At 34.8% G+C, this 23,306-nt stretch overlaps 1 protein-coding gene across 1 annotated transcript in view; it reads right to left on the bottom strand.

The window, feature by feature from the left end:
* The window catches only part of SLC4A10 (solute carrier family 4 member 10), a 306,787-nt gene extending 283,690 nt beyond the window's left edge, over window positions 1–23,097 (bottom strand). The window contains exon 1 of the mRNA XM_045868750.2: window positions 22,874–23,097. Within this exon, the coding sequence (XP_045724706.1) occupies window positions 22,874–22,921 (48 nt within the window). The 5' untranslated portion in view covers window positions 22,922–23,097. The remainder of the gene's footprint in view (window positions 1–22,873) is intronic.
* Between the last annotated feature and the right edge of the window lie 209 nt (window positions 23,098–23,306).

Here is a 23,306-nt window from a genome sequence, read left to right as displayed (position 1 = left end):
TAATGCTTCAAATTTATTGTTTTTATTATCATAGCTTGCTATACCTAGACAACATTTTAATGACAATTAAGTAACTGAAATAGAAAGAAAATCATCAAATACATATCAAATATCATCTGAAATGCTATATCTTAGAACCCAGCAAATTATAAATCTTTGTAAATCTGACGACATAGTGTATGTTCCCCATGTTCGGGACATTATTTTTAAGACCATAACATTTTCAATTTTTTTTTAAATGAGTTTTGGTTTTCATCATGTGAAATTAAATAAACACCTGTATTAACTAAGAATACCTATGCATTTCAAAATATAGCTGTATATTTATAAAGCAAAGCACATTTTTAAAAAAATTCTTACAAAAGAATGTTCTAATTCGGAGGCCTAACTTTTATTGGCTTGAATATTTAGCATCAAGTTAGAAATTTTTGAATGACAGGTGACTCATGCACCAAACAGTATTTCAAAGTTATCATTTTTATGCAAAAATGGTATTCAATTTTATATGAGTTATACTCTTACACGTATTATTAGAATGCAATTTCAAAGGTGAGAGATTTTCAAAAATTCTGAATAAATTATTAAGTAGTGGTCACATTTGTTTTAATATATTCCACACATCCACTTATTTAAAAACAAATAATTCATAGGCAACATTGTTTCCTATATTTCTTGTTTGTATTTTGATTTAATCTACCAACTTTTATAAAAGGTGAACAGATCATTCACTATTTAATACTGTCACTGAAATATAATTAGACAGTAATAAGTTGAAACAATTTTACAGAGGGACTTGCCAAAATACAAAAGAATCCTCTACCACTTAAAGTTTTAACTATTTTTATTTTTTTTTTAAGATTTTATTTATTTATTTGACAGAGAGAGAGATAGCGAGAGCAGGAACTCAAGCAGGGGGAGTGGGAGAGGGAGAAGCAGGTTTCCCGCCGAGCAGGGAGCCCAATGCAGGGCTCAATCCCAGGGTCCTGGGATCATAACCTGAGCCACCCAGGCGCCCCTGAAGTTCTAAATATTTTTAAAGCAAATGTCAATATGTTGGAAAAACAGGTATATTTGTGTATGTTATTACTTTTGAGTTTTTTTTAATCCATGACGTATATATTTTTCTTTTCCCTTAATTCGACATAATCTCTAAAAACAACAACAAAAAGTTATTAGGAGCCAACCTGAAAGTTCCCAATGGTGAAATCTGGAACAATCTGAGCAACAAAATAAGTAATATAGTATTGTATTATAATCCAATGTATAAAATAAATATGCATGAGTATATATTAATATAAATAAATGTCTGGATAAATAAATGGGAAAGAAAGGATAAGTCTTTCTTAAAGAATAATTTCAAATAACATATATAAATACTTCTTACTTCCCAGGAGGTAGAGCCTCCTCTCTTGAATGTAGACTGAACCTAATGACTTGCTTCCAAAAACTAAAGTATGTAAAGAATAAAATAGTAACTTGACCATGGAGAAACCTGGCAAATATTACTCTAATCAAGTGATCAAGGTTAACATCATCAGTGATAAGTCATGTTGATATCATGTACCACTGATAGGATGTAATAAGAAAAGCATTTCACCTCTGTGATATTCTTCCCAAAAACCACATAATCCCAGTCTAATCATAGGAAAACATCAGACAAACCCAAATTGAGGGACATTCTAGAAAATATCTGACTCATACTTTTCAAAACTATCAAGGTCATAAAAAAAAAAACAAGGAAAGAGAGAGTATCCTAGGAGGAGACTAAGGAGACATGAATACTAAACGCAATGTGTTATCCTAGATGAAATCCCAGAACAGAAAAAGACCATGAGTGGATAAACTGTTGCAACTTGAATAGGGTTTGCAATATAGTTGAAATTAATATATCAATGTTAATTTATTAGTTTTGACAAATGTGCCACGTATGTTGTTAGAAGAAACACATTAGAGGAAACTGGATGAAGGGTATATGGCGACTCTGTATCTTTGCATCTTTTCTGTAAATCTCGATTTATTCCAAAATAAAAAGGTTAGTTTTTTAATGTTAAGCTTGAATAATAATAAAGACAAATACATGTCTCATAGCACTACAAAAAAATGTATAATTAGGTTAAAGATAAAAAAAAATTTAATACGGTACACAAAGAAATTATATTGTTGTACTTGAGTTAAATACAAGAAGCAAAAATTGACAAATGAAAAGATTAATAAATTTGAGTACATCACAATGAAACACTTCTATAGAAAGAATACCACAAATAAATAAAACCTGAAAAATAAAATGTGTAATATAATCAATAAACAAATATTAGAATCTATAAGAATTCTTTAAGAGGGCACGTAGGTGGCTCAGTTGGTTAAGCGACTGCCTTCGGCTCAGGTCATGATCCTGGAGTCCCGGGATCGAGTCCCGCATCGGGCTCCCTGCTCAGCAGGGAGTCTGCTTCTCCCTCTGACTCTCCCCCCCTCTCATGTGCTCTCTCTCTCTCTCTCTCAAATAAATAAATAAATAAAATCTTTAAAAAAAAAAAAGAATTCTTTAAGAATATACAAGAAAAAGATAGTCTTTTTTTAAGTGGACAAAAAGTATGAATAGGCAATTCACAAAGGAAGAAATGAACAATAAACTTAAAAATATGTCCTAAGGAAATATAAGTTTTTAAAAATTATCCATTAGATTGGCAAAACAAAAAGTTTCATATTATGTTTGGGAGAAGGCATAGGTTCACAAAAAAATCTCTAAATAACAATATACTAAGGAAATACAAATTTTAAAATGATCACATATTTTAACCCATTAAATGGGAAAAATAAATTTTTTACATAATATCACATTTCAGAGAAGGCATGGGTTAACAAAATATCTCAAAGAACACATAAAAATTGGATTAGTCAATCTGAAGCATAATTTTCTCAGTATTTATTAAAAATATTAATGCAAATAGACATCTCAGTACCTACTCCAGAGAACATATATAAATTTTTTAGTGAGGCATTGTTTAAAAAGGGAACAAATTTTGAAACAACTTAAATGTCCATAATAGGAAATAGTTACATAGACTGTGGAATATGCAACAGATGAACAATGAGGTAGATCAATCATCTAACATGCATAGATCTCCAAAATATTGCTTAAATAAAAAAGCAGTGTATAAAGGCGATAGCATGATATCATTTTCAGAAATGTGCACAATGTCATGTGTTATCCATGGGTACATGCCAGGTCTGGAAGCATACTCACCAAACTGAAAACAAAGGTTATTTCTGTGGAGAATGGAGGAGGCCAGCAGTCAGCGTGATGATCAGTCGAAACCTTAGATTTTATGTTTTTACAAGTTCATTATATTAATTTTTTAAAGCTTGAAGAATGTCTTGTTTTTAAGAACACTTTTAGTCCTACTTATCAATTATTAGAGTCTCAGCAATAACAATACTCTGATAAATATCACAATCATCCCCTCAAAGTTCTTGCCAAGGAAGCACCAAGCTTACACGCAAAACTGAAATCTGCTAGCCAAGTCCTTAACACCCAATGGCACATACTGTTTGTCTTCGATAAATATCTGAATGAGTAAGTGAATGAGTGAGAGAGTAGACTACATAAGGTACCTGTTTTGGAAAATACAGTTGCAGCCTCACCTGAGGAAATTATAAGGGAACCCTGCCATTTCACAGAGTAACAGAAAAATTTTGATAAAGTTAAGATGTAAGGCATTTGGGTTCTAGTTCTGGTTGTTCCATTAACTTACTTCATGATGGTCAAATGTTCAACTGAACCTGAATTTGTTGATCACATTTTCTAGAAAATAATGCTGCCTATGCTACTTACTTCAGAGATATATGGAAGGAGGAGGCAGAAATGAGTTCATAGATACAATAATATTTTGAAAAATGCATAGATGCTCTTGTAAAAGAACTTTTATTATTTTTTTAAGATTTTTATTTATTTGAGAGAGACAGAAAGAGGAGAGCACAGAGTGAGAGTGAGAGGGAGAAGCAGACTTCCCACTGAGCATAAAGCCGGACACCGGGCTCAATCCCAGGACCCTGAGATCATGACCTGAGCTGAAGGCAGACGCTTAACCAACTGAGCCCCCCAGGTGCCCCAGAACTGAAGAACTTTTAAAAAACAGTCATCATGCTGTTCAATTGGGTTGGTATCATTGCTCTGCCCCAAGTACTATTAGTGGGTCTAAGACACTAGACCCACTGCTCTAACCCAACCATCTAATCTATATGATGTCTGGATGATGGAAAGAAGTTTTACAATGTATGAAATCCAGAAATAGAAATAACTTATATTCAAATTTTAAAGAAATTGAATCTAGAAAAAACAGCTTGAAAGAGAATTATTGTAAATGTCAATAATGTCATACTAATACTTTCATTTTTAACTCAATGAACCTAGGTTTCCCTTTTTTCCCTAACAACACAGTAGATAACTAATCATTCCCATAACTATGTAGTGCTTACATCTTATTCCAGTTCTTTTCTTAGACAAATTAATTTATACATTTATCCTAAATTGACTTTGAAGTTAATCTCAGATTTTGGTGACTGTCTACACTAGTTTAAAAATACAAATCACTTTGTATTAAATGTTCTTAAATATTGATCAAACAACATCCAAAAGTTCCTTTTATTATAGTCATGTACATAAAAAATGAGGCTTGTACACTGATTTAGACGATCATCTTGATTATCAATTAATATTTCAAATTCTTCATGGTTTAATCACCTCTAATTGGGACATGAAAATAAGTATGCTCCTTGACAATCATCCTAACAGATGTTGAAATACCTGAAATTAGTTTGTTTAATTGTTTGAAGAATTATAACACGATTAAGCATGATAGGCATGTAAATGCTGCTAACTACTTGGTTCCAAGGACATTTAAAGAATTACCTAGTTTCAAGGTTAAATCAGAGTAATTTGATCTCTCCAAGTGAAAGAACAACCATAACAGATTTTGTTAAGTCTTCCATTAAGAAGATCCTGTATAATCATTCCATAAAAAGAAAAAGCTGATTTTTAAAAAGCTGTTCTAAAATCTCTGAGCATAAAAGATATGCAACCCCTACAAGAATAGTACCTATTTTAGAATAGTGAATAAATGAAGGAAAAGAAATTATGTTATAATAAAAGTCTTGTTACCTAAGATATTGAAAATTCCAGAAACAACACATGGAAAAACCAGGCAAAAGGAAGAATTTCAACAAATGTAAAATGTCTTTTTTATCATAGTAGCTAGGCTTTCCATAAGCTTTTGTCAATATATCAAAGATAAAAATATCTGTGGTATTGCCTATGTCTGATTTTGAAGGAACTAATTTAATTTATAAGAGAGAAAGCATTTGCTAGCTAAAATTTTACAGCATTATCAGCAGTGCTGATTATAAAATATATATTTACTTATTTAGACATTTGAAAGCATATCCTCCAATCTCTTCTGATTCCCATATAGAACTTCCAAATCAGTTAATGGTCTGTAAAAGTATGAATTTGAGCTCTAATATGTATATAATGTCTTCCACACTACCAGGAATTATAATGGGAAAACTATTAATTTAGCCTAATGTTTTCTGCTTCACAACATCAAAATATTTCTCATATATTTTTGATGCAAAATTCAAACTGACAAAAACAAGTTGAAGGGAAATTTTTTTATTTTTAGCACCCTAAAAGTCCATTTGGCTTAAAGGAATTATTAAATTTAACCGCTAAAATTGAAGAACATCACAAAGAAATGTAGCTAGTGTTTAATGGGATTAAGCCAAGGGGTTTAAACAGAGAGTACTCTAAATTTTCTTTATAAGCCATTACCATACAGTCAAAAACCAAACTTTTTTTTTTTTTTAACTCAACACACCTTTTATGGAGTACTTGTACTATATACCAGGTCATATACCAGGCACTAGGGATACAGACATGATTCAGACACAGTCTAGTGTGGGAGACAGACTCATGCCCAACTAATTATAAAATACATTGCTAGCCTGATTCTGAACTTGACTCTTATGGAGACTTAATCAATTTATCTGTTTAGCCACATTATAAACAGATCACAGAAATTATATGGACTTTCCAAAAAAGCCACTAGCACTAGAAACAACTTTATAAAACTAGGAGTTTTATAAAATTTTGGGCAATAGCTAAATTTTGCATATAGTTAACTATTATATTCAATGGAAATTTAAGCTTCTATTAAACTCTTTTAAAAGCTTGATTCAGTTCACAGAACAGTCATGTACATTAACAGAAGTTATCGCTATTGAATTGTATTATCACCTTTTCCTTAGGCTATTTCCTTTCTCTCTTCCAAAGGTAAATGCTTCCTACTATTAAAGGGAGTTTTGTAGGGGTGCCTAGGTGACTCAGTCGTTGGGCGTCTGCCTTCGGCTCAGGTCACGATCCCATGATGGAGTCCCCGCATCGGGCTCTCTGCTCAGCAGGGAGCCTGCTTCTCCCTCTCCCACTCCCCCTTCTTGTGTCTCTCTCTGTCAAATGAATAAACAAAATCTTAAAAAAAAAAAGGGGGGGGGAGTTTTATATATAATTCAGGTGAACAAAAATGAATAAGATTTAAAAAGTTTCCAAACACATTCTCTGCATTTGATAAATGTTCATTGCTCTTTATTTTGACTGGCTCAGATTTATGTAAAATTTCCTTACTTCGTTTTCAGTTTGAATGTTCAGCCAAAACTAAATTCTTTGGGAATATTACATTTTCTAAAATCTTAACTTCTTGAAAACATAACCAAGTCCAAACAATACAGTGTTTTCTTGCGCAGGCTTTATCCAAAATAATCAAAGGTGAACTCTTGTATCTTTATTCATATAATATAATACCACTGCAGTGGCTTATCAGAAAGGAATATGTAATTAGAAAGTCAGACCCACATAAAATAATCACTAATCTACTTGTAAAAGCCTGGGGAGAAAAATCAGGGGGAGGCTAATCAGAATTATATGTTGTCTTCCCTATACATACTCTCTTTATTAAGTTTTGTTTATACATACATGTTAGCTGTAGGCAAATATTATCACAAGACGTGTGTTACCAAAAAAAGCATATCTGGAATTTTTAATAAAATTTCCATCAAAGCTCATAGTTCCATGGGAGCATATAAAACTAAGAGAGAAAAAGTTACTGGGAATTGCCAAAATCCTTCCTATACCTGGATATAGATAAAGTGGGATGGTCACACTTAGCCTGACAGGTACTCTTTCTCCATTTCCTTTTAAAAGAGAATTTATAGATTAATACAGGATATCCATTTGTTTTTGTAGATTCTAGTTTTGTCTACTTGGAATCTATTCATCACAGAAGCACGTATAGTAACTATATTTTCCTATTTTCGGTATTACTGATGATCTGGCATTTGGGGCCTTACAGACCCAGGGAGAGACTATCCCTTTCAGGGCTAGCTAAATCCCGAAGATAACAACAACTTGCCTACAAATATACTTTTCATATACAAACCAACCAATCCCAAATCTATACCACCAACTTCCTCCTCATCTAACTCACACAACCAATCAATAACTCTCCTGCCCTAAATCATCCCAGGGCCAGGTACCAGGCAACTAGAGACCACATCTACAGCCCAAAGCCCACCAGAATTATTTAAACTAGACAATTCTAAACTGTTTATCCTGGCTTGCCTTGCCTTGCCTTTCCATATAAAGGCTCTGGCCTAAACTTTTCCTTGCTCCTGTTCCCTGCCATCTAACCAAAAGCTAGCACTTCCCCTTGCCCCTGCAAAGCATGTAGCAAGACCCTTTCCAAAGACTTGTCAGTATAACATGGCTTTTCTGAGCCTCTCCTGTGTTATTTTGCATAATTAAAACCTTGTACCTTTGACCCACACCTCCCCATACCCTCTTCTCCCCATCCCCTAGCAACCACTCTTCTACTCTCTGCTTCTGTGTGTTTGACTATTTTAGATTCCGCACATATGTAAGATCATGCAGTATTTGTCTTTCTGTGTCTGGCTTACTTCACGTAGCATAATGTCCTCCTCAATTGTTTCTGAGTATTCAATTATTACTTCTGAAAATCAAATGGTCTCTAACTCTCGCATGTCTAATCACTTTTGTGAAATGCTAGATGGATTAAGATCCATCTTGTCCTTATCTTATTGTAACCTCATTGTCATTTCAAATTGTAGTCCGAAAAGTTCCCCAAATCTTTAATAAATAAATTTTATTGTGTTTAGTTTGTGTGTTTTTTTGTCTTTGAAGAATGGTCGCTAAGGACGAAAATTTTTGTTTTCCTCTCCCTCATCTGTGTCTCTTTTTGTAGCCACACCTGACTGACCATATCATAAAAGGCCACAGAACACTGAAACTATTGACTTAGAAAGATAATCTGAATTATCTTTGAGTCTTACTTATTTGTACTGATCTGATTCTCCCTTTATCATGGATTGTCTGCACAAAGACATTACCAAAACAGTGCAATATGTTTCTTAAGCCCATGATTGGCACATTTTGCTATAACATCCTACGTAGGTGGAATCTTTGCTGCATTTCTTAAAAGACAGAAAAGCTACTTGTTTACCTCCTCCATTCTCATCTAACAGGAAAGCTGCCATAAAGGTAATTAATGTAATTGAATCAATTAAAATTTTAGATTCATTAAAATATATGAACCGTTCATATATTAATGTTTGTATTAAAGTTCAATCGCATTTTGTGAAGCACTCATGCTTCTTGTTTTCTAAATATGCAGGTAATTTTTGAGATAAATATAAATATGTGTTTATAAATTATTGAAACATAATCACCAAATTATTGTTTTATGGAACAATCTGCAATTCAATAAACTTTTGAAGCCTCTTCATTCCCTTTTCAAGATATTTTAGGAACCAAGAGAAACACCAGGAAAGTATATTTTCCCAAGAAAAATTGATTCTAATGTCAAAAGTTTCAATGTAACCATGAAAGTTAGGTAGTAGAATTCATTATAAAATATTTGACCTACTTGAGATCAAGAGAGCTACTGAGCTAACTAGATACTTTGCATCGAGATACATCACTGTCCTAGGGAATCAAGGATATAAGCCCTTTTTAACCTGTGCCAGACCATGCAACCATTTCTAAAGATGGGAAAAATCTGTTTAGATGAGAAAGCTATATACTTCAGTATTCCTAGTCAAAGAGATATAAGGAAGTTTAAGTATGTAAAAGTAAATGGAATAATATTTTTAAATCATGAAAGGGAATAAGTGAAATTATAAGCTACTTGAAGTAATTTCGTGAAAGGCTGATCTTTTCAAAGCTGGGTTCAAGGTTGATTCGGCATGGGTTTTTTTTTGTTTTTTTTTTAAAGATTTTATTTATTTATTTGAGAGAGAGAGAATGAGAGACAGAGAGCACGAGAGGGAAGAGGGTCAGAGGGAGAAGCAGACGCCCTGCTGAGCAGGGAGCACGATGTGGGACTCGATCCCAGGACTCCAGGATCATGACCTGAGCCAAAGGCAGTCGCTTAACCAACTGAGCCACCCAGGCGCCCGATTTGGCATGTTTTAAATGGATATACCATAGTTAAAATTTCCTGAATTATGAGAAAGCTTCACTGATCTTTTAAGCGGACAAAGTTGATACTAAGTTCCTCATTTCTGCATTTTTGTCCTCCTAAAGATTTGGCAAGATATTATATTACTTTATGTTGCAGAAATGGTCTGTACTGGAAATTCCAGCTCCTTTATTAGACTGGCACTAGTATCTAAGCAGTTTCTAATATCAAGCTAAAAGAGTGGATGTTCAAGATTTGTTGTTGTTTAGTTCTTATGATAACCATTTATAATGGATATTTATGTTAAAAACTAAATAGAAAGTACTAGCTTACAATGCCAAGACAAATGTAAAACAATTTCTGTTATACAATTGTTTACTAAATTATTTGAATTAAAGTAGATTAACCCTAATATCAGTTCTTAAGAACTAATTATATTTTTCAAGCCACATAAAGATAAAAAGAATTATTAAATCAGAGAGTTATGAGTACAGTCCAAATCATCATGTTTTATTTAAGTAACAACATATAGAAAGGTCTAAGAATTTTACTTTTGTCAAGTTTGTCATCAGGATCTTCAGGTACTTCTTCAACATGGTTTTGGTGACATGAAAGGTCCTGGATGGTTCAAACAAGAATGACAGTCTCTTCTTAAGGAGTGGTAAAGATGAAAATGCTGTACATAAGAATCATCTTAATGCAACAAATAAAACCTGAGTGCCTATCATAGACTAATAATCAGTTAGGCTGAGAAAAAGGATAAGACACTGAAACACCTTGTGAAACGGACCTCTATGAACTTCATTCCTAAAAAAAAAAAAAATGTTTTAAAGAATGTCTGTGGGCGCCTGGGTGGCTCAGTTGGTTAAGCGACTGCCTTCGGCTCAGGTCATGATCCTGGAGTCCCGGGATCGAGTCCCGCATCGGGCTCCCTGCTCGGCAGGGAGTCTGCTTCTCCCTCTGACCCTCCTCCCTCTCATGCTCTCTCTCTCTCATTCTCTCTCTCAAATAAATAAATAAAATCTTTAAAAAAAAAAAAAAGAATGTCTGTGGTTTTGAAGAAGTAGGGGAAATATTTCATTCAAAGATGACTGAAAATTTTCATGGCCAAAATGGTATCTAGTATGGATCTGCAATGATGGGGCTAGAGTTTCATATCTTCACTGTACAAAGGAGCCCTGTATATATATAAAAAAAAGATAAGCTAGTAACTATAAGCAGAATTTTGGTAATAATTTGAGTAAGGTGAACAAACTGAAGAATTTTCCAAATCGTTCAACAGTCTTCAGAACTGTGATTTAAAAAAAAAAAATACTTCAGAGAGAAACACAACCTATAGTAAAGTTGGAAATGGAATACAAAAGAAAGTGTTAGCAAAATGTTGTCAATCACCAACGTTTTAAAAATACCTGTGAGGCTTCTAGTGGAAATAAAAAACGGTTCTATAATCTTTCTGGAAGGAATTTTGGCAATATTTATACTCAGCCTCAAAAATTCAACTAGTAGCTCCTTGAAGAAATGACCAGTTCTGGGGCTGAGGCAGAGAAAATACAAGATGACCCTGGGAAACCTTAGCGCCAAACACTAAGGAAGTGCTCAAAAAGAATGAGAGCTTGTTGAAGGTGCCCCTAATGTCCAAAGATGAAAACGCTGGAGCAACAAAACTGGAAGTGAGAGTGTTAGAATATGGCCCACAGAATAAAATAAATAGCTCTGAGTCCGTACTGAAATGAGCAACTGAATGAATAAATGGAGGCTATGTGACTGCTCTTCCCTACAGAAAAACCCCCGATTTCGGAACGCAGAAAGATGAGACAGAAAATCAATAGGCAAATACCATAGTAATACGTAAATAATAAACAGGAAATAGTCACTGATGAACACTAAAATTTGTGGGCAAAGAGTTGAGGAAAAATAGGACATTCGCAATGGTCTTCAAGTATCTCCTCAAGATAATTCATTATTACAAAGGGGCGATTTTTAATTTTACAGTCGAAAACCCAGCAGAGGGGTGCCTGGGTGGCTCAGTCGTTAAGTGTCTGCCTTCGGCTCAGGTCATGATCCCAGGGTCCTGGGATCGAGTCCCACATCAGGTTCCCTGCTCAGCGGGAGGCCTGCTTCTCCCTCTGCACTCCCCCTGCTTGTGTTCCCTCTCTCCCTGTGTCTCTCTCTGTCAAATAAATAAATAAAATCTTTAAAAAAAAAAGAAAAGAAAAGAAAAGAAAAAAGAAAACCCAGCAGAGACCTCCGTAATCAAGGTTAACATCCCCCTAGATAAGACTTCATCTATTCCCTGATATAACTCACTGAGAAGGAAGCATCACTTCAGTGGTATTCTTGACAATAAATGCATAACCCTAATCTCATTATGAGAACCTCACAAACACAAATGGAGAGCGAATCTACCAAAAAAAAAAAAATACCCTGTATACTTCAAGAGTGTCAAGGTTATGAAAGGTAGGGAATAACTCGCAAATTGGAGATGATTAAAGAGACATGATACCTAAACACAAAATGGGATCCTAGAACAGAAAAATGATATTAGTCCTTCGATATCCTAATAAATACTGTGGCTTATTTAACAGAATTGTACTAATGTTCATTTCCTTTTGATTATTAACTATAGTTATGTAAGACGTTAATATTATGGCAAAGTGAATGAAAGGTATATGGGAACTCTTTGTACTATTGTTGCAATTATTGTGTGCAAAATTTGTCTCAAAATAAGAAGCTAAAAAATAACAAAATGAATTTTTTCTTTTAAATTTGCTTTTCTGTGTTTTCTAACCCACTTTAAAGAATAAGTATTAATTTTAGAATTAGGAAAAATATATTTTATTATACTTACCAGATTATGTTATTGGCTTGCATTTTATTACTCTCAAATGGATAAATCAAGTTATTGACTAAGCATTATTAAATCAATAATTCGTTATTAACTATGCATATTGGGTATAAAAATCTTTGGTGCAATTATTTTCAATCAAAGGAGAATATTACTCCAGTAGTCATACCAATGATAGCTATCATTTTTGAGTAATTCTTCCAAACAGTATAACTTATATATGAATGTGTATACATAATTATGTACATTATATGTACATAATTTATTGATTCTCATGAGCCTGCGAGGTAGATATTATTATTGTTATCATTCCTATTTTATAGGTAAGAAAAATGAGGCTGTGAACAGCTGGGAAACTTGCCAAAGCTGGCATACATACTTAATTGGAACAGTTAGAACGGTCTGACTCCAAAGTTTAAGCTCTTGACAACTGATGTCTACTAATGTTGCTCCTTAATATACTACCCATGATATGTTTAAGAAGGACTTGCCTGCACTTGGCTCTGTTAGAGAGCAGCACAAAATTATGTGAAATAGACTCTGCTTTTAAGAATCTAGCACTCTAATTAAGGAAACAAGTTATATGTATGTGTATTTATATATGAGTAAAAGTAATTTTATATATACATATAAATTGCAAAGTGATATGTAATATGTAATAAATGCTAAATGGGTAAAATAAGCAGTAAGCAATTTTGTAATCCATTATGATCTATAAAAAATAGCTCTCTCTCTTTTTTTTTTCTTTGCAAGATTTGGTCTTCTAGCATTCCCACAGCTAAAACAATTCAGACATATTGTAAGTTTTCAGTTAATTTTTTAAGGTAAATATTCTCAAACTTTAGTGTACATAAGAATCACCTACGCAGTTTTTATATTTCTTGTTTATTGGCACCACCTCCTTGATATTCAAGTCTTCAAGTTTGAGCAAGTCCCAGAACTTGCATTTTTTAATGAGCCCTCTTAATGATTCTGATGCAGCTTGAGTTCAAAGTTTCAATAACAATCCCTTTGTTTAGGAGGAAAAAAAAATATATCCTGGAAGTGCTTTGTAAAATTATATAATGTCAGATTTTGGGGCAGGCATTTATATCATAACATTATTCATTAATAAAACACAAGGTACATGATATGCACTTAAATAACAAATTAAATTATACATTAGGTCTATGTCTTGATGTCTACATGTTTTTCCATTTTTTAACCACAATCTTGTTTCTGAGCAAATCAGAAGAGTTTGGATAGGCTTATTCCAAGAGCAGCTTAAATATCAACAGAAAATCACCTCTGTACTTATGAAAGGAACAGAGTGAATCTAACAATAATGAAATGTGCTTCATCAGCAGAGCGGTTTTGATTCCATCTGGCAGTTATATACCTAACTACTTTTTATGGCACTTGCTTTCTGGAATGTGACTAGGTTATCATCTTTGATATCAAAGCCCCATTAATAAAAAAAAAAAAGTCTTTAGGAAGCAATCACCTTCTCTAAATAATATTGGTTTCTCAGAATAAGCTAGAAGAAGCATAGGTACAATAAATGTTGGAGGCACTCCAGCAACCTAACACATTCAATATGCAATGGGAAAATTCTTCTTAAAAAAAACTTGCTTATTAGATCCTTAGAGCATAATTTTCATGATGAATCATCAAGTCTTGATGATACTGATGTAAGGACTTTATCACTAAGTCAAAACCATACCAAGTCTTTGGCTGTAATACTTTATCCCTCTATCCCACTCAATCCCATAGATTAATCACTATTTCCATTCTCTTGGAAGACCCTTGGAGTCCTGAACTATTTGGAAATGGCCTAAACTTAACATAGGAACTTGTATGTAAATGGCATCCAGAAATTTTTGTGTCAACCTTGATATAGTACTTAGAAGTCCTCACTAAAAAGAAAATAAAACTACAAAACATTGCCATAAGAAATTAAAGATCTAAATACATAGACAGAGACAGTCTATATATGTGTTTTGTAAGACTCAATATTGCCAAGATGGCAATTCTCCCCAAATTGATCTGTAAGTTTAAAACAATCCTTATCAAAATCTTTGCAGGTTTTTTTTGTAGAAATCAACAAGTAGATCCTAAAATTCATATGGAAGTACAAAGAATCTAAAATAGCCAAAACAATTTAGAAAAAGAAGAACAAAGATGAAGAACTTAATCGCTACTTGATTTCAAATTTCACATGAAACCTCAATAATCAAGACAATGTGGTATTAGGGTAAGGAAATGCATATAGATAAACAGAACAGAACTCAGAGCCCAGAAAAAAATGACCTTCTATTGATAGTTACTTTCAACAAAGCTGGCAAGAAAATTCAAAGGAAAAAGGTGGCCTTTTCCACAAATGGTGCTTGGGCAATTGGATATATATATATATGCAAAGAATTTAGACTCTAACTTCACACCATACACAAAAATTAACTCAAAACAAATCATTGATTTATATGTAAGAATTGAAACTATAAAACTCCTAGAAAAAAACATACAATAAAAATCTTTGTGGGCTTGGTTTAGGCAGATTTCTTAAATTCAATAACAAAAGCACAATCAATAAAAGAAAAAAATTGATAAATTGCACTTTGTCAAAATTAAAAACTTTTGTATTCCAAAAGTCACCACTAAAAAAGTTAAGACAAGGCCAGACAGTGAGAAAATATTTGCAGATCGTATTTCCGAAAAGGAAGTTGTATCCAGTATATACACATATATATATAAAAGAAAACTCTTGGGGCCCTGGGTGGCTCAGTCGTTAAGCATCTGCCTTCGGCTCAGGTCATGATCCCAGGGTCCTGGGATCGAGCCCCGCATCAGGTTCCCTGCTCAGCAGGAAGCCTGCTTCTCCCTCTCCCACTCCCCCTGCTCATGTTCTTTCTCTCGCTTTGTCTCTCTCTGTCAAATAAATAAATAAAATTCTTTTAAAAAATTTTAAAAAATAAAACTCTTTTAAGTCAAGAAGACAACAAAATAACCAATTTGAAAATGAACAAAATATTTTAATAGACATTTCATCAAAGAAGATATATAAATGGCTAATAAGCACATAAAAAGACGTTCAACATCATTAGTGCTATAGACTGAATGTTTTTGTTTCCCCAAAATTCATATATTGGAATCTAGCCCTCAAAGTCATGGTATTAGAAGGTAGGGCCTTTGGGTAGGTCTTTTATAAAAGAGGTCCCAGGGAGCTCTCCTCTCCTTCTGCCATGTGAGAACACAGCCAAAAGATGCCCATCTATAAACCAGGAATGGGCTCTCACCAGATACCAAGCTTGCTGCTCTATGATCTTGGACTTCCTAGCCTCCAGAACTGTGCAAAATAAATTTTTATTGTTAATAAACCACCCAGTCTATGATATTTTGTTACAGTAACCAAATGGACTAAGACAATTACTCATTATGAAAATGCAAATCAAAATCACAACAGCATACCACTTCACACTCATTAAAATGACCAGTCAAGAAGACAAACAATATCAAATGTTGGCAAAAATGTGGAGAAACCAAAACCCTTATATTATGGTACAGGTGGTATATGTAAAATGGCACAACCTCATTGAAAAAGAGTCTCACAATTTCTTTGAACATTATACATAAACTCATTATATGATCCAGTAATTCCACTCATAGGACTCTACCCAAGAGAAATGTAAATATATGTCCACACAGAGACATATACATGAAAATTTATAGCAGCACCATTTATAATAGCCTAAAGCTAGAAACTATACAAATGACCAAACTCAATAAACAAAATGTCTGTCACCCATACATTTATTCCAGCAATAAAAAGGAACAAACTTCTGATACATGCTACAACATGAATGGACGTCAAGAATGGTTCACTTAAGTAGAAATAGCCAGATGCAAAAGACTACCTACTGTACAATTCTACTTATGTTAAAGGTCCAGAAAAGGCAAATCTACAAAGGCAAAAAGCAAATCAGCAAAATGTAGATTAATTATTGCTTAGGGTCAGAAGAAGTGGCTGTTAACTACACATGGGCTGGAGAAAGCTTTTTGGGACAATGAAATGTTCTAAAATGGATTGCAGTGATGGTTGCTCAGCTCTGTAAATTTACTGACAATCATTGAATTGTACATTTACAGTGGGAGAATTTTATGATATGTAAATTATATATATGTATATATTATATGCATTTATTATAATATGTAAAAAATCTCCTTAAGCATCATAAGATCTTAGAAGAAACATACTTTGAAAATCACTATAAAATGACTGATAATGAATCGATGCTTTCCTTGGAGTTTATTATAGTCCATAGTAACATAACACTATATGAGGCTAGACCAACAATGGCCTTAAAAAAATGTTGGTAACACAAAGTGAGGTATAATGGAAAAAATATATATTTTCCTAGAAATTTAGGTGTTTTGATGTTCCTTATGTTAAAGTTTAAAGTATATCAAGAGAAAGTTCAGAAAAATGATTTGGAGGGAAAAAAATAACAATTTGACCCAAGTTAAATAGTTCTCTTCCTCTCCCATACATAGGATATGCTATATACTCTCTTAACTCAGCTTTGAAGATATATTCCAAAAGACCTCTAGGTCTGCAAATAGTTTACTGAAACCCTGACCAACCTCAGCATTGTCTTGACAAAAGAATAAATTTTGTGGTAAAGACTATCCAGGGTGTGTGTGTGTGTGCATATGCGTATATGTATATGTGCATTGTAAATTTTCATGAATATATATTCCACTTGCCCTTTTCTTGATTTATATATATAAATATGATTTACATAAGAATTGTTAGATCCTATGTTTTTTCCCTATTAGTGATAATGATTAAACAATAACTTACATTTTTTTGCGATATTTTTTAGGTAAAATCTGACATTTTGCAGTATACAATTCAGTATAATTCACAGTGTTATACAAACATCACCACTATGTAACACCAAAATATTTCCATCACTCAAAAAAGAAACCCATAGATGTTAGCAATCACTCTTCAATTTTGCCCCAGGTTCTGGCAACCACTAATCTACTTTAGTCTCTAAGGATTTGCTTATTCTGAAGTTTTTATATAAATGGAATCATGCAATATGTGGCCTGCAGTATCTTAATTTTATAAGATCTTATATCAGAATACTTTCACTTTTGAAGAAGTAGATGAGAAAGTCCATTTTATAATGGTATTCCTTTTATTTTTTAATTGGTTCTAATTAAAGAGAACAGTCACTTTTTAATTAGATGCAATATTTTCAAATCCTATCTCAGTACTTATTAGCTATGTGAATCTGGGTAACTTACTCAATCTTCTCAGCCTCAGTTTCTCACTTGTAAGGCTGGATAACATTAGCAACCTTTCAGAATCATCATGAAGACTAGAGATGTCTGTGCTTAGTGTGAGCCTGAGACAATATTTCTTATCACTTCATAAAGATTGTCTAATTACCATCATCATTTTAATCAGATGTTTACTCTATGCTAGAAGAGGGACTACACAGGGGCGCCTGGGTGGCTCAGTTGGTTAAGCATCTGCCTTCAGCTCAGGTCATGATCCCAGTGTGAGCCTGCTTCTCCCTCTCCCTCTGCCTGCCGCTCTGCCTATTTGTGCACGCGCGTGCTCTCTCTCTCTCTCTCTGTCAAATAAATAAATAAAATCTTTAAAAAAATAGAAGAGGGACTATACAAAGATGGAAAGAAACAAGAGATTTGGACTCTAGGCCAAGCTCTGCCATTAACTAGTGTAAGCAGAATGACCTTAAATACATCTTCTTTTCTCTGGGTGTCCAGTTTCACCAGGTGTAAATTAAGGAGTTAGTCCAAAATATGCAATTGAGCTTTATAGTCCTTTTCTAACCAAAACATTTATGATTCCATAAAATAGATGCATTAAATATTAGTTATTCCCTTTTTCTAAATGAGCAACATACCTCCAAGGGGTATCTGAAACAACTCTTTTATGTGAGACAATATATTAGACCTTTAATTTACATTTATCTAAAAATAAATAAAACGTAACTAATATTACTATACAGATTGAAAGTGGTATTCTCACAGAAAGCCAAATGATCAAGTGTCATGTATCCTATGAGGTATGAGAATGGTAGGAAAGGTAGAGTTTCTCTACACAAAAGTGTTGAGCGTGGCACCCACATTTCCCCATTCACTTGAAGCATCTTGCAATACACTGTAGCCAGTCTTGCCCTGTTTAGACTTCTGAAGCAACCATCATCCTAAGGTTAGAAAGAAATGATACCTTGGAAGTGTGAATTTTTTTTGGCTGTGCTCGCTGACTCTATTTGAGTTCCAGAACTTTGTCCAGATATTTTCTAATTCTCCATGAAAAGCGATCTCACTTCCTCATCTGACCTCAATATCTTTAGCATAAACTTAATACTTGTAGGCTTTAGACTCTACCACTCATTAGCTACCTTAGCATCCTATACATATGTTTATTTCTATAGTCACTCACTACTGTAGAGTAATAATTCAAGTTATAAAGGGGAAAGGAGAATTGATTTTTTTTTAATTTTTTTTTTTAAGATTTTATTTATTTGCGAGAGAGAGAATGAGAGACAGAGAGCATGAGAGGGAGGAGGGTCAGAGGGAGAAGCAGATCCCCGCCGAGCAGGGAGCCCGATGCGGGACTCGATCCCGGGACTCCAGGATCATGACCTGAGCCGAAGGTAGTTGCTTAACCAACTGAGCCACCCAGGCGCCCGAGAATTGATTTCTTAGACGGCATCTTGTTTCCTATGTATTACTACGAGAGTATGTTTTCTTTAAATTAGTATTATAATCTAAATTACAATTTAAGTAAAATAAAAATACTAATATTACTTAGCCAACTTATGTATTCTTTTTGTTATTTGACATTTTAGTCCCATTTCCCTTTCCTTAATTTAATAATATAGAAGATTTTTCATAACTTTTTTTCACAAATAAAGCAATAAATTGGGCCATTTGGAAATCTAGAATTAGCATTTTTAAAAGGTACAGTATTCCACCATCTACTCTACACCAACAAATTACCTTTAAAAAGTGATCTTTACTCTAGTTCCATACCTCAGGGCAGTTTTATAAGCAAGTTCAACTTAAAATAAGTTCCTTTTAGGACAACAGAATTTTAGAAGGGATCCAACATGGAACCACTACAACATCACCCCAAATTAAATGGCATAAGATAAAAATATTTGTTATAAAAATATTCTCCTATAAGTCTCTTCCATGGTCTAGTAATTTAAAGATTGTCAGGTTACTCCTAGAAGCAAATTCAACTCTGAATGTCAATGAAATATTTGAAGTCCTATGCAATATCCTAAATTCCTGGCTTCGTTTCAAAAGATTAATTCTATCTTTACTAAAGTGATATCACCATCATTACTATGACATATAGTCTCCATATCCACCAAAGTCAAACAGCTTATAACAATGGTTAAATAGTTGAGGAGAAAACAGCACTTTTTCTCAACAAGTTAAATAAAGCTCTATCTATAGACTAGCTAGATTGTGAGCTCCATGTGGACAGGGTTTTGTCCATCTAAGATATTCAGTGCTGTATTCCCAGCCCCAAGAAAATGTTTGGCCAACAACAGACTTTTAATAAATGGAGGAATCTTCTGAACACAGCTTGATCCATAGCTTCAGGTGCTATCAAGGCCAGACTGTATTCTGGGCCTAGAAGAGCTGAACGTCCTAACCTTTAGAGTGACAAGGGCCCATAAAATGCAAAGATGCCTCATCCAACAAAAGAAAATTATCTTTAAATAATTTAATATTTAAATTATCTTTAAATAATTATCTTTAAACTGAGGGGGAAAAAAAAGGAAACATGTCAGGACCTCCTTCACTCACACCCTTAAAACGAACTTTATATACAGTAAATGAAGGTAAACCTTGGAGGCTTAAAAAGAATGTTTTCCTCCCTTTCCTCCCTACTAGCTGCTAAGTTTTACTGAGAACTTACTAAATCACAGATACTTCACATGGATTATTTGAATCACTCCTTACAAAACCCAGGAGATATATACCATTCCTTTCCCATTTTTCAGTTGAAGAAACTAAGGCTTATCACGTCCCCAAGATCATAGAGCATATAAATAGCAGTGCTGAGACCATACTAGACTGTTTTTAAATACTATGCCATATTGCCTCTTACATAATTATTTGCAAAGTCATCTGATTAATTTTCTAAAACAGAGTCCAAAGCTATTTCTTCCTTTCTCTTCCAAGTAGAAAAACTCCAGTCCAGGATCTAATTATGATAAGACTGATTAATAATGTAATGTAAAAAAAAAAAAAAGAAAAAGTGCTTTTTTTCTGAACTAGTTTTAGAAGACCTATATTGTAGTCCTAGCTTCAATACTGTGTGACCTTAGACATGTTATTCCAACTCCTTGTGCCTCAATTTCTCATTTTTAAAATTAAAATAATAAAATCTGCTTTACTTAACATGATTGTTTTGAAAACTAAAAAAGGGGCGGCATAAAAGCAATTGGAAAAGCTGAAAATACTATATAAATATAAAAGTAGGCTAGTAATTCAGCATCCTTTTTAGCCTCTCCAGTTTCTTTTTCATATAATGAACTGCTAGCATGATCTTCTTTTGCCATTAAGGTATGTAACTATGTAACTATTCTGTACTGGCCATTATCCACATAAAATGCAATCTTTGACTCTTCAAAAATTTCCATCAGACTGATTATAAACCTTCTTTTCTAGCCACACTTGTATTTCCTCTGTTCCTTTAAGCCACACTCTGATTGCCCATCTAGCACAGTAATGTTATCCCCTTCTAAATCCATCCTGTTAATCCTCATTTCATCCCAAACCCTTTAAGTGTTCCCTACAAGTGGCAACTCATATGCCACATCAAACTGACTTCAGCCTGCTTTTCTAGGACAATTTCCAAACCCCTTCCCCCTGCAAACAGGGTTTTTCCCCTATATCCTAACCTTTACTAAATCCCCATCCCTCAATTCTTATGTATAGTTCCTTCCTTTTATCCAAGGAACAATTGTTCTCTGATATTCTTGTCATTCTTTATTCTGAGTACCCACTGAATCCTAATTTATGTATCTATTCAAGTTTGGGAAGATAGACAAATCTTTTACTCTCATTTTTATAAAACAACTCTACTTTGATCCATAAAGAAATGTCTCTACTTTTAAGCAGGCAGGCTAATTGATATGCTTTCTTTTTTCCCTCACTGCCCCTGCTCTTTATTTAGGCTCCATTCGTGGTAGTGATGCCTGCATTCTTCCCATCCTCCTGCTCCCTCCCGGCCCAGATCTAGCGTCCTGAGGAGAACTGAGCATGCTCAGTAGCCACAGCCAATTCCGGATGCAAACTGGCATCTTTTGCAGATTTTGAGCCCAGCAGGAGAGGTAAGGTCCTAAAAATACAGTGGCCCAGAATTTGCCCACTCCCCCTGAGGTATCATTTGATGTAAAGATGTGTTCAAAGCCTAGAAATGGACTTGGAAATGGACAGCCTGCTGCCAGTCCCTAGTCTGCAAGGTGGGTCACCAACCTGAGTAACAGAGAGCTGAGAGGAGCCCCTTTTCCTGGTTTGGCGCAGGGAGGAGATTTCTGCTGCTCTGAGCTGTGATAGTGCTGATAGATGGCTGGAAGCTTACATTTGGCATTTCTGTTGCATCAAGAAAATACTGTTGTTGTTGTTGTTTTTCTTTTTTTCCTTGAACACAGCAACATCAGCTGCTCCAGACTGAGAAAGATGTTGCCTGAAGAGCTACAAAGTCTGTGAGCCAGCCAGAGAGATTGTGGAGAGGATAGGCAAACCGACAACTTACCCAAGAATTAGATCTAGGGAGGTGTCTTAAGACCCAGAAATAAACAGGCTTTTTCTAAATGACAATTCAGGAACCTTTCAGATATTCAACACTGAATTGTCTGCTTGTCCCCCCAAAACACACACCTTCTTTGTATGTGAACCATGACACATTTCCTTTTAAGAGACTGACAGAATACACACACACACACACACACACAAATCCTCCTGTTCTCCTCTCCCCTGGTTTCTGCAGACTAAATCTCTGGAGCTGCAACAGCAGCAGATTCCCTTACCTCACTGCCAGGGGGGTGAGGCATAGGGAGGAAATTTATCATGAATGGAATATGATAAAAAAAAAGGGGGGGGGGCTTCTTTGCAGGGTCTTCAGCCACCACTGCACAGCCTAAGAAACAGAGATAGGCAGAATCCGGCTGGAAGAGAGACACACAGCTGCCCCTGCTGCTAAAACCTAGCCATCTCTTCCAACAGCAACAGACATGAGACATTTCATCACCGTAGTGCATCCATATTGAGAAGAGGGGGGAAAAAATCATGTGCTTTGCGTTATGCATTTCAGTCACCCGAGATGGGAGGAGACCCCTATCCATATGTTGTGGGAGCTATCCACCACCCCAAAAGTACGATCACTGCATCTAGCCAGCCCACCGCTTGCCTGACAGGTTTTGCAGCAAACGCGGTTAATCTGTGACAGCAGGTTGTCTCTTACCGTAGGCAGCAGCGGCTCCATTTGAGCTCCCTGGTCTTTAATCTCCATGTTTTGTAACGCCTCTGGAATAAGCACCTTTCTCTGCAGTGTCTTCAGTGTCCTACACTCAGCCCGGCACTCGCTCTGCTTAGTATTCGGATCAGGTAGCTCTGAAGCAGGAGGCAATTGCACACTCCAACTCACCAGAGTCACATGGCTCCTACTCACTCGGGCTGCTGGCCAGGTTTTGCACTGAATGCCTTGGATCCCTGGGCCGGTAAGAGCGATCTCCCAAGCCCTGTGTCACTGCCCACACCTGGCTACTGGTATAAAATACAGCCTGCAATGCTGCAAGTCTAGTGGACATTAAGAATCTCACCTCAGATGCTAACTTCTTATACAGACTCATCCAAGGGGGACTCCAACCAGCTCAGCCAGATTTTAACACTTTGAG

Source organism: Mirounga angustirostris, unplaced genomic scaffold (assembly GCF_029215605.1).
Source record: "Mirounga angustirostris isolate CCGP_5_RB_7025 unplaced genomic scaffold, mMirAng1.0.hap1 SCAF_3, whole genome shotgun sequence".
NCBI classification, from domain to species: domain Eukaryota; kingdom Metazoa; phylum Chordata; class Mammalia; order Carnivora; family Phocidae; genus Mirounga; species Mirounga angustirostris.
This window is presented reverse-complemented; position numbering and strand designations above follow the sequence as displayed.